A 12,379-nucleotide genomic window follows, 5' to 3' on the forward strand; every position below is an offset into this window, starting at 1 on the left:
TGACAAAGTTCCTCCTCTACCTTTGTGGGTCCTGCGCTTATTGGCGGATTTGCTCACCTCACAGATTCACCATGTGGGTCGGGAAACAGCCCAGAGACCTTCCTCTCTGGTAGGAGCCACAATCCAGGTCAATTCCTCCTGTGTCTGGTCAGGAGTTGGGAGGTTTGGGGCGGAACCTGGGCCTGCCTTCTACTCCGGGTTCCAGTCCAGGGCCTTGTGGACTACAGCTGTCTATAGTGCCTCCTGGTACAGCTGTGCGACAGCAGCAACTCCCTGGGCTACTTCCCCATGGCCTCCTCCCAACACCTTCTTTATCCTCACCACAGGACCTTTCTCCTGGTGCCTGATAATGCTTGTACTCCTCAGTCCTCCTCCAGCAATATGTCTTCTCACTCTCAGCTCCTCTTGCTCCCAGCTCCTCGCATGCATGCTACAAACTGAAGTGAGGTCCTTTTTAACTCAGGTGCCCTGATTAGCTAGCCTGTCCTAATTGATTCTAGCAGTTTCTTAATTGGCTCCAGGTGTCTTAATTATCCTGCCTGTCTTAATTGGCTGTAGCAGGTTCCTGATTACTCTAGTGCAGCCCCTGTTCTGATCACTCAGGGAACAAAAAACTACTCATCCAGTGACCAGTATATTTGCCCTTTACCAGACTCCTGTACCCCACTGGTCTGGGTCTGTCACACCCCTTACCCCTGTCCGCATCCCCTCTCACCCACAAGCCACAGCCAGTCCTGGCCTGAGCTCTGGGGAGAGGGGGCATGGACAGGGGTCAGAGGGGGTGTGAGGAAAAATTTTGGGGACCACTGGCTTTCAGCACCCCCACGGTAAAAAGTGTTTCAGTGCCACTGGCCCCAAGCAATGCAGATAGGTCAACCTAAGTTTTAGGTGTAGACCAAACCTAAGTGTATGTCTACACTGCAATGTAAGCCCATGATTCAAACTCAGGCTCAAGCCAATCTCCCTTCCATCTACACACAAATCGTGCTAACTCGTGGCTCAGACCCAGTCCAGGACCTATCAGGGGTGAAGGGTCCGAACCAGGGTTTAAGCCCTATTTTCTTTGCAGTGTAGATGCAGCCTCGCTAGACTCATGCTTTGGGAGTCTGCCAAAAGTATCCCATGGTGCCATGGACCAACTTTCTTTGTCCTCTGGACCGTCAAGTTTGATAGTCAAGTTTTCCCACACTGCACCACAAACAAAGGGCTAGAGTGGCTATGGTTTGTGAGGGCACTAGGAAGTCTGGGATATGAGTGGTTGGACTTGAGCTCGCATAACGCATCACAGCACTGGAGCCCCAGGCTAGGACCCAGGTTTCAACAATTCCTAACCTGGGGTTACAAATGAGGTAACAAACTCAGGGTCTGTTAACTCGAATTCTACTAACCCTGGGCTTATATTGCAGTGTAGACATTCTCCCCTCCCACGGGGTCCCAGAGTACAAGCTCCAGCCCGAGCCCAAATGTCTACACGGCAATTTTACAGCCCCAGAGCCTGAGCCTGAGTCAGCTGACACAGGCCAGCCGTGGGTGTTTGAGTGCAGTGTAGACACACCCTAGGCATCTATGGGATTGGGCCCTCAGTGCCTTAGTGATTCATGGAACCATCTGTATTACTATTAAACTGCAGAAAATTGTTTAGCAGCCACCTCATCACTGAAGCAACATAGATCTGGTTTAAATCAATTGCCTGTTGATCCACGAGTAATGTAGGCAAAAGGCAGCTGGTGCTAAGTGGAGGAAACAAGGTAAAGGTTTTAGAAAGACTAACCATGATGGGGTGTGTTCCCCACACTTGCTAGAAGGGGATAACGTAGGCCAGGTGGGGCAATTAACCTATGAGGCCCCAAGCTGGGGGATATTTACAGAGCTCTAATTAAGGGAAGCAGAAAGCTCACCTGTGGAGCAACAGGAGGGGTGTCTATAAAGCCAGGGAGCTGGTGGCAGAGAGTGGGCTCTAGGAATGCTCTCTGGGATATGGGAGGGAAAGGGGGTTGAACCAGAAAGGAAGGGTTTGTCGAGCAGAGCTAGGAGATTGGGGTTTAGCGATGGTGGTGAATACGCAGCTGGGATAGGCAAGGTAAGTAGTGCAGGGGGGGTGGCAGGTTGGTTTGAGGTAGTACAGACCTCAGCTGCAGGAGACAGGGCCCCTGGACTGGAACCCAATGTAGGGGGTAGGCCTGGGTTCCCCTACCAGCCACTGAATGAGTGAGTGGTACAACTGGGGCAGTGATCTTGAAAACTGTCTGGGACTGGGACCATTCATCCCAGTCACTGAGGGAATCGCTTAGCCAGGGCAGTGGACTTCAGGACTGACTAGGACCACTGGTGCTGACTGTCAGCTTTTCCTGGGGGTGTTCCAGCTCTGCTCTGAGACCCTGCCCCAAGACCCACCCTTGCTCTGAATCTTCCTGTCCATCCTGAGGCTCTGCTCCCACCCTGCCTCTTCCTGCCCCCTCCCCCAAGCGTGACATGCCCTTGCTCTGCCTCGTCTCACACATGCTCCTCTGCATCCCCCAGTGCCTCCTGCCTGCCACCGAACAGCGGATTGGTGGTGGGCAGGAAGTGCTGGGGGGAGGGGAGAAGCTGATTGGTGGGGCCCACTGACCAGCTGATGGTTGGGTGGCTGGTGGGTGCTCACTATTGTTTTCAATGGGTGCTCCAGCCTTGGAGGACCCATGGAGTTGATGCCTATGCCTGGGATGCTGTGGAAGATGTTGATGGTACCTGGAGAGGGGAGGACTACAGTGACCTGGCCAGAGGGCCAAGCCACGAAGCACAAACATTTGAGTCCCGAGAGAGAGCAGTGGAGTGCAACTGCAGGAAGGGCTGATGGCCAGGCAAAGCTAATTGCTGGATGCAGCCAGAAGGAGGCGCTACAGTGGTGAGGAGAGCACCCCGCGACACTAACACATGGCTTTCTCAAGAGAGAATTTTCCTCCCATGTGCAAAACAGGAATTTGGATGGGCCATGGACTCTGAGACCTTGTGACAAGATGGAATGTTATTACTAGCAACAGAGAAAGCGGTTCAGGAACAACACACACTCTCCTCCAGAAACTCTCTCCAACAACTGGAACTGATCCCAAAGAGAAACTTCTGAGGGGAGTTAATTGCATATTTTATTAATTTCAGTCACTGAAGTAAAAAGCACCTAAGAACCTAGCTAAGTATCTGAGTACCTTGCAATCTTTAACATTTGTCTTCATTACACCTCTGGGATGTGCTACTATCCCCATTTGACAGATGCACTGAGGCACAGAGACACTATGGCCCAGATCCTCAAAAGGTATTTAGGCATCTAACTCCGATTAGGAGTAAGGCACCTAAATCCCTTTGAGGCTCTGGGACTATGTTACTTATCCAAGATCACCCAAGAAGTCTGTGGTGGAGGAAGAATTTGAACCCAGGTCCCTTAAGTCCTAGGGCTTGGCTACACTTGCGAGTTACCACACAATAAAGGAGCCCCGGGCGCCCTAGCTCACTCCCCGTCCACACTGGCAAGGCATGCAGAGCGCTCTGACTCCATGGCTTCAGCGCTCCTGGTATTCCGCCTCGGCGAGTGGAATAACGTTTGCTGTGCCCCCGCTGGAGTGCCGTGGCGCCAGTGTGGACGAGGTCTTGCATTACTGCGCTCTGATCAGCCTCTGGAAATGTCCTATAATCCCCTATGTCAAGTGGCCACTCTTGTCACTGTTTTGAATCACTGTAGGAATGCGGCTATGCCGTTTGAAAGCTCCGTTTCTGACAGACGGGAATGCTGTGTGTGAGAGAGAGAGGCAGAGGGGAGGGGGAGGTCTGCTGCTGTCTGAACTTACAAGACGGTATGCTGACGTGCTCTCAGCCCCCCCAAAAACCCACTCTCTTCCCCCACATACACACAACATACTCCCTGTCACACTCCACCCCACCTCACCCCCCATTTGAAAAGCACGTTGCAGTCACTTGCATGCTGGGATAGCTGCCCATAATGCACCGCTCCCAATGCCACTGCAAGTGCTGCAAATGTAGCCACCCCAGTGCACTGGCAGCTGCCAGTGTGGACAGACTGCAGCACTTCCCCTACTGCGCTCTCCGAAGGCGGGTTTAACTCTCAGCGCTCTACATCTGCAAGTGTAGCCATGCCCCTAGGCTTGTGCCCAAACAACTAGATTTCCTCTTTTAAAAAACGCAGGACCCAGTAGTGCACGCCAGGCTGGAACAACTCTCTTCACAAAGCAGGAGTTCCACTTGCAATACCGAGCCCCAGTTGTTACAATATGTTAGCAGGGGCCAGGATTTCTGTAAATCCTCTTGAAGCTGTAGGAGATTTGTGGCTGTCCCCTGTAATCTAGCTACTGCTGTCACTGTAACTGTCTGGCAGGTTCTCAGACCCTTTACAGGAATGCAAAGCCTTTCAGCTGAGTCACCCTGTCACATACTGTGCACAGAGGCAGAAATAATTTTGCTGATTCCTTCTGATGTCAGAGCAGCTGAGTCCTCTTAGCTCTAACCCAGCAGTATAAAAAGATGTACAGTAAATGTCTGTGAGGTAGAGGGCACAACTGTGTGAGTGCACTCTGTTTGCAGTAGGGTGGGAAGTCCAGCTGCTTACCCCTGCCCATGGCTCTCCAGACATGGTACCACCTGACTGGCAAATCTCTCTCTCCCTCTCATTTGCACACACACACACACACTGTTTACAAATTTCATTACAAAACACCGAATCACACACAAATCACCTGGATCCTTGATTTTTGCGAGGAACTCTGAACTCAGCCCAACTTTGCTGAACGGTTCATGAACAGTTCAGTTATCCAGGGCCCATCTTTGGAAGACCCGAGGTCAATGTCTGGTGTCAGTGTAAAACCAGGCCAAAATCAGCAATTTTGAGTGAGTTTGAGTTCATTTGAGCCCAGTGTCACTCTCTTTAGAATAAAACACAAGGGCTGGTCTACCCACAAAATCAAACACATATCTAAAGCAGGTTTATTGGTTATTTTGGTGGAAGTCTGCATGTGATCACTTATTTTGGATTAAGAATGTCCTATTTTGTTGTTGTGAACCCTCTTATTTCAGATTGAGAGTGTCCTGTTAATAAATCAAAATATGACACACAAATTGGAGCCAAGTGCGTTCACACACAAACTTGCCCTGGAATAAGAGAAGTGTGAATTTAAAGTAATTTTATTATTTTGGTGTAGGTTTGTGTATAGACAAACCCTTACAAATGGGGGATGGAAAAAAGATCACCAGAGATCCTTGTGTTTTATAACTTTAAGAATTTGTAAGGTGCTCAAATACGATGATGGTGGTAACCAAGGAACAGATATTACTGGTAGATCCCAGTACTCAAAGCAAACCTTGGGCCAGGGGGTTGCAAATTTACATAATTCTGAAACCCAACAAACATTTACACAGACCCCTCCAGAAACTGAAATTGCTAGATTTCAAACAACTCTACTTTCCACTTCACTGACCAGCCTCCAAATGCTGACAAACCTGCTGCTTTCCAGGAGAACCTTACCTCTCCCCAGAATCAAGCAGGGGAGTTACAGGAGTTTTGGCCTGAGGGTGATATAGAACAGTTCTGGAAAACATTGTCTGGGACAATCCACTATCGAACAAGCTTTCAGATTAATTTATCTGCAGAGATGGCTCAAGCCACACATTTTGGATCTGAACTTGCAAAAATCTTTATAATGAAATCTCTCCCTCTTCTGACCTCCACACTTTTCTGACAAAGCAAAATTTGTGCTGCTTTTCTGCTTTGTCCTTCTAGAAGCTGAATCTAATCAAATACATTTCAGAGGCAATTGCTTCTATTCCTCTCCCTTCCCCCACACTTATGGAACATCCCTCATAAATAGCTTTCAAATCTTGGCATCTATCCTTACACATACATTGATAGGGGGTTTATGTATGAGTTGTCTTTGTCTATAGTGCAGTATCTTAAAATATGACTGTCATATCTACTGTACATTTCAGTGGTGATTCAGAGGACAGTCAGGGTAGGCACTGGTGTACCTAATTCACACTAGATACACACCATGTCATGGGTACAATTTTCAAAATTAGGTGATATAGAAGCGTAAGTCCCATTTTTAAAACAAAATTAGGAGCCTAAGTCCCATTGACTTTCAATGAGACTTAAGCTCCTGAGTTATTTCTGAAAATGGGACTTGTGCGTAAGTCACTTAAGTACTTTTGAAGATTTTAACCTACGCTCTTTACTCCTTATGATAAATGGACTGCGCGTGTCAATTTCACCCACCCGCATTCAGCAGTCACTGGACTCCACTGGTGCATGAGAGCTGTCAGCTCGGCATGTTTGTCCTGATTGACACAATCTTGCAGCAGGATTATTTTGTCTATGTTCAATGTGCATCGTACATCCTGTTCTGTGCTGCCCTGCAGAGGATAAGAATCTGCTGCAGTCTCCAGCCCCAGAGCCTGACCCCTTAAAACAGTCGTTCTCAACCAGGGGTACATGTACTCCTGGGGGTACTCAGAGGTCTTCCAGGGGGTACATCAACTTACCTAGATATTTGCCTAGTTTTACAACAGACCACATAAAAAGCACTAGCGAAGTTAGTACAAACTACAATTTCATATAGACAATGACTTGTTTATATTGCTCTATATGCTGAAATATAAGTACAATATTTATATTCCAATTGATTCACTTTTACCATATAATTATAAAACAGGAAAGTAAGCAATGTTTCAGTAACAGTGTGCTGTGACACTTTTGTATCTTTAGCTCTGATTTTGTAAGCAAATAGTTTTTAAGTGAGGTGTAACTTGTGGTACGCAAGACACATCAGACTCCTGAAATGGGTACAGTAGTCTGGAAAGGTTGAGAGCCACTGCATTAGTTCAAGCTGTAGAAACTCATGCTTCTCTCCTCTGGAAGTTTAAGGTTCAATCCTTGGTGTCGGACAAAATGGTGGCCATCGCACAGAAATCTTGCTCCCTCCTTTAATTGCCCTGACACTAAGCTGTGATGCTATCCTGTGAACTTAAGCATTACAATATCTATGTATCTCCATGTCCTTGAGCCAGTGCTTCCTGCATTCCTCTGTTGCTCCCCTTTGAGGATCAGTGAGTAGAGGGAAAAAACTTCAGATAACAACACAAGACCGAGGAAAACGCTGAGACTTACCTGAGCTGCCCGTGCTTTCTGATGCACTTCTGGATGTTTTGGGCTTGCTCTGTTTGCTGCTTGTTCGTACAGTGACTGGAGGAGGTACAGGACTGCTGCTGTCTCCTCGAATGGTTGAGAGATCCTGCATGCTAAAGCTTCTGAGTCTCTCAGACAGGGCCCCTTGACCCTAGTCAAACAAACAATACACACAAGTCAGAGGCGATGACACATTTTAAGCCCTACTCCTTCTAAGATTCTGTCTATATTACAGGTTACTTTTGAGAAAAGTAAGTTATACATTGCTCAGGGGTGTGACTAATCCACACCCCATGTAAGTTATACCGACCTAAGCACTGGTGTAGACTGTGCTATGTCGGCAGGAGAGTTTCTCCAGCCAACATAGCTACCGCCTATCAGAGGGAGGAGTTATTAAGCTGACGGGAGATCTCTCTCCCCTTGGCTTAGAGCATCTTCACCACAAGTGCTACACTGGTGCAAGTGCTGCAGTGTCGATGTAGCCTATGTTACTGCAGTCATTCAGGAGGAGGAGAGGAGGGAATTCATCAAGTGGAGATGCTCCCCCCTACTGAGGGGGGAGAAAATGGGTTTGTAAAACAATTCATTCTGTTTCCTTTTTCCTTTAGTGCCCCCAATTACCTAAAGTCTGGTCTTTCAGACTTTTGCTGGAGAACTTAGGATGGCTCAGCTGTGTGCCCCAGAAGCTGCTTCAGACCTTAATGAAAGGAGCAAGTGTTTGACTTAAACAGGTGTGTGACAAAATGAAAAAAACAAATAGAGATTTAAACCAACTAGATCAAAATCACTGTCATTCTAAGTTAATCACTTCCATGGTTTCTGCATGGCAGCAGCCTACTAGTTCTCCAGTTGCTCAGAGCATCTCCAAGGCAGACAAGATCTGAATTTCTAATGTTACAGCAAAATCCTTTTAAAAACCAAGAAACATTCCAGATCTTCTCCATACCACACAAAGAAGCAATAAAGGCCCCACATTCATTTACTTCCCTTTGCAGGTTACCTTTAAATCAAGCCACAGGAGGTATATTCCTGAACGACAGGAACACAGTTTTTCTGTGTGAATGGTTGGTACTTAAAGGAATGCAGTCCAGTTTAAAAATAAATAAATAAATAAAAAGTGAGGGCAGAATTTGCCCCCTCAGCTGTATGGGGGATTCTGCTATGAAAAGCAAACACAGCAACTTGGCCAATATAGCGGCAACAATGAGAGTTACATGAAAAAACAAACGATCAACCCCCCTGACTAACTGTTGGATTTAACCTAATTACTAGCAAAGGACTTTTAAGATATTTTGCTGATGAGACTGGAGAGGATTTTAGAGTGGAGTACAAAAGCCACACACTGTAAACTGGGCAGGCATTGGGTGTTCCCATGACAATCTCATCTGAGTGGGAAATGTTTGCTAGTCCTGGTTTAGTTTTGATGATTACGTTCTTCACACTAGTCTTGTTGGGAATCTAAAGTCTAGACTCATAGACTTTAAGGTCAGAAGGGACCATCATGATCTTCTAGTCTGACCTCCTGCACAACGTAGGCCACAGAATCTCACCTACCCACTCCTGTAACAAACCCCTGACCTATGTCTGAGCTACTGAAGTCCTCAACTTGTGGTTTAATGACTTCAAGGTACAGAGAATCCTCCAGCAAGTGATCCAAGGTAGAGCGAGGGCAGGGCCTCAAGGCGGAGCAGGGGTGGAGCACCCACCGGGAAAAATAAAAGTCAGCGCCTATGCCGGGGGGTAGGCAACCTATGGCACGGATCACGAAGGCGGCATGTGAGCTGATTTTCAGCGGCACTCACACTGCCTGGATCCTGGCCACCGGTCCGGGGGGCTCTACATTTCATTTAATTTTAAATGAAGCTCAAGCACGGAGTCCGAGTGTAGCTAAATCCTTTTAATAAAACATTTTGAAACCTTATTTACTTTACAATACTTATTTACTAAACAATACTAGGAGGCAATACTTCCCCACTCGCAAGCACGGAGTCCGAGTGTAGCTAAATCCTTTTAATAAAACATTTTGAAACCTTATTTACTTTACAATACTTATTTACTAAACAATAGTTTAGTTATATATTATAGACTCAGAGAAAGAGACCTTCTAAAAACATTAACATGTATTACTGGCACGCGAGACCTTAAATTAGAGTGAATAAATGAAGACTTGGCATACAACACTTCTGAAAGGTTGCTGACCCCTGACCTATGCATTCGGGGTAAATGTAATCCAGGCCAGCTCAAGGTTCTGAGTGGGGCAGTGATGTGCTAGGGATGCATGCACATCTCTGTGGCTGACGATGGAGGATGGGAGAAGGTTAGTGTGAAAGCTATAGCAATATCTTTGAAAAACCTTATTGAATTAAGATTACGTGTCTTTGGAGCCTGTTGTATTAAATGCGAAGGTTACGTATTACTGTGGGCCCGGACCATCCTTGGTATTTTGGGACAATACACGTGTCATGGATTTCCTGGGAAATCCACCCGAGTTATGCAAAAACCCAGCCTTTGGAAGCTATGCCCTGAAGAGGGGACCATTGTCTACTGATCGCCTGTTCACTAGGCGAAGATCAAAGGCCTGAGCTGTATAAAAGAGAGACTGAACTATTCATCGTTGTTCTGGTTCTAAGCCAAGGCTGTTATGAACTTGTAACCACAGAAGAACCTCTTTGTGAGATTTGAAGGACTAATTTCCTGCCAGAGCCTTTGTTGGAGTCAGGGGGTGACCTCTGGTAAGCTATTATCATAGAAGGGACCTCAAGAGGTCATCTAGCCCAGTCCCCTACACTCAAGGCAGGACTAAGTATTATCTAGACCATCCCTGACAGGTGTTTGTCTAACCTGCTCTTAAAAATCTCTGAAGACAGAGATTCCACAATCTCCCTGGGCAATTTATTCCAGTGCTTAATCATGCTGGGACCTTATTAACATTTGTACTGTTTCATTGTTTTAATATGCTTTCTCCATAATGCTCTCACCTTAAGAATAAATATGGCTGCTTATAAATAGCTGTGTGGTAACTTGTAACTACTAGCAATCATGCTATTCATAACCTCTGAAGAGAAAGCAAAGGGCAAGTGCTGGCCTGTTTAGCAGTCTGGCTTACTGGGGATATCACACAGTAGGCAGTGAACTGAGTAGCCTGGAAAAAATCCTGGTGAGGAGGGAGATGCAGATCTCTGCCCAACAAAGGTGATGGCTGAGGAGCCAGGAGCCTAGAACGGTGCCCTTGAAGGACCATAGAGAGGACATACAGATGCAGTTGCATGGAGTGGCAGAGAGGATGGGCAAGGAAGTCCATCTGTAACCTCGGATGAGTAATTTATTTAACTTCTCCTTGCCTCAGTTTTTCCATCTAAGAGATGGGGAAAATAACACCTAACTCACAGCCATATTGGGTCAGACCAATGGTTCATCTAACCCAGTATTTTGTCTTCTGACACTGGCCAATGCCAGGTGCTTTGAGGGAATGAACAGAACAGGGCAATTTTGAGTAATCCATCCCGTCATCCAGTCCCAGCTTCTGGCAGTTGAAAGACACCCAGAGCCTGGTGTTATGTCCCTGACCATCTTGGCTAATAGCCATTGATAAGAACAGTCATACATGTTTGTAAAGTGCTTGTATCAAAAGCACCAAGTATCACCACTTCACTCTTTACACGGCTAGGCTCTCCTCACCCTATGAGCATCAAATCTCCTGGCATGTTTGAAATCCACATGAGGAATTCCCATTGGTGTCAACAGGGACTAAGTGCTGTTGTGTTTACTGCCAGTATAGAAACAGTGCTAGGTGAGGTTCATGTACCACTAACTGGCATGTTGGCAGCTATCTTAGTTCTGGTCACTGGGAAGCAGCGTGAGAAATTGTGCTATACCTACTTAAATAGCTCAGTGGTTTTGCGCATTGGCCTGCTAAACCCAGGGCTGTGAGTTCAATCCAGGGGGAGGGCATTTAGAGAACGAACTGGGGTAAAAATCTGTCTGGGGATTGGTCCTGCTTTGAGCAGGGGGTGGGACTAGGTGACCTCCTGAGGTCCCTTCCAACCCTGAGATTCTGTGACACTGTAAAGAGCTGATGGCTGCACCCAGAAGCTATCACAGCCGGATACAAGCGTAAGCTATGGGAATAGAAGCCAGGACCTTATGCTCTAAAATAGAGGCCTCTTCCCCATGAGCTAAAAGGGCTGTGATAGTATTAAGATTTATCACCTCCATAGACTAGCCATCATAGAGCAATATGAACACACACCAACGCTCCATTCCATCTTGATTCCACATCTTCCCTGTAACCATGACAGAGTGTGACAAAAATAATGCTAGGACAGTAATAAGGAAACAGGGACATTTGCTCACTGTAACGTGATGGTGTGTGTTCATTATATCCAGCTGTTTGGTTTGTGCAGTTCATTTCCTCTCCTGGGGACTTTACATCAAGGCCGGCAGACAGTTCCTCCTAATCTACTCTCTCCATGTTTGCAGCGTGGCTCTGCCCTCCTGTGCTTTGGCGACATGTCACCTTCACCTTTGATTGGGGCCGGATTTACATCAAAGAAACACCCAACAGAAGGGGGGAAATTAAGCAGCCGCCCTGCCCTGGGTGTGGTGCAGCGAAGAGTTTGAGTATGTGTTTGGTTTGTAGTGTAGTTAGTGAAAAAGAAACCCGAAGCAGTGGTGAGCTCTGCTGTTAAGAGATACGGTGCTCCTCTGCCATGGTGCTGAAGTAATTGGAGAAATGCTGTGCAACCCTTCTGCCCCTCTGAGTTGGCAGCAACAAGGGCCGGGTTCAGTATCCAGGGGTTCCGTTTCAATAACACAATGCAAAACCGGCTCGAGCCCCCACCCAGTGACCTGGGACAATTACATACCACCCCCCTGGGCGCCTCTAGGAGGCAATACTTCCCCACTCGCAAGCACGGAGTCCGAGTGTAGCTAAATCCTTTTAATAAAGGAGGGAAACAATGCGGCATCACATTGGAGAAACACCACAAACAGAATTATAACACAAACCATAAGCAAAAATCCCACCTCCAGGTACGTTTGGCAATGTCCTTTCCCCCTTAGGGTCTTAAGTCCAATCGCCCCAAAGTCCAACAGCCCAAAAGTCTCTGTTTCTGGTCAGTGCCACCCCAGAGTTCAAAAGTTTATCTGCAGAGTTTCCCCCCCACCCAGCCTGGGTGGAAAGGGGGGGGCGTACACAGGGTGTTAAGGGGCACTTTA

At 47.0% G+C, this 12,379-nt stretch overlaps 1 protein-coding gene across 4 annotated transcripts in view; it reads right to left on the minus strand.

Annotated features, from left to right (window-relative positions):
* REEP1 (receptor accessory protein 1) overlaps positions 1–12,379 on the minus strand; it is a 92,553-nt gene that overhangs the window by 26,496 nt on the left and 53,678 nt on the right. For all 4 annotated transcript variants that reach the window (XM_039539616.1, XM_039539618.1, XM_039539614.1 and 1 more), the window contains one exon: positions 7,145–7,313. In XM_039539616.1, the coding sequence (XP_039395550.1) occupies positions 7,145–7,313 (169 nt within the window). The remainder of the gene's footprint in view (positions 1–7,144; positions 7,314–12,379) is intronic.

This window comes from Mauremys reevesii, linkage group 5 (genome assembly GCF_016161935.1).
Source record: "Mauremys reevesii isolate NIE-2019 linkage group 5, ASM1616193v1, whole genome shotgun sequence".
Classification (NCBI taxonomy): Eukaryota; Metazoa; Chordata; order Testudines; family Geoemydidae; genus Mauremys; species Mauremys reevesii.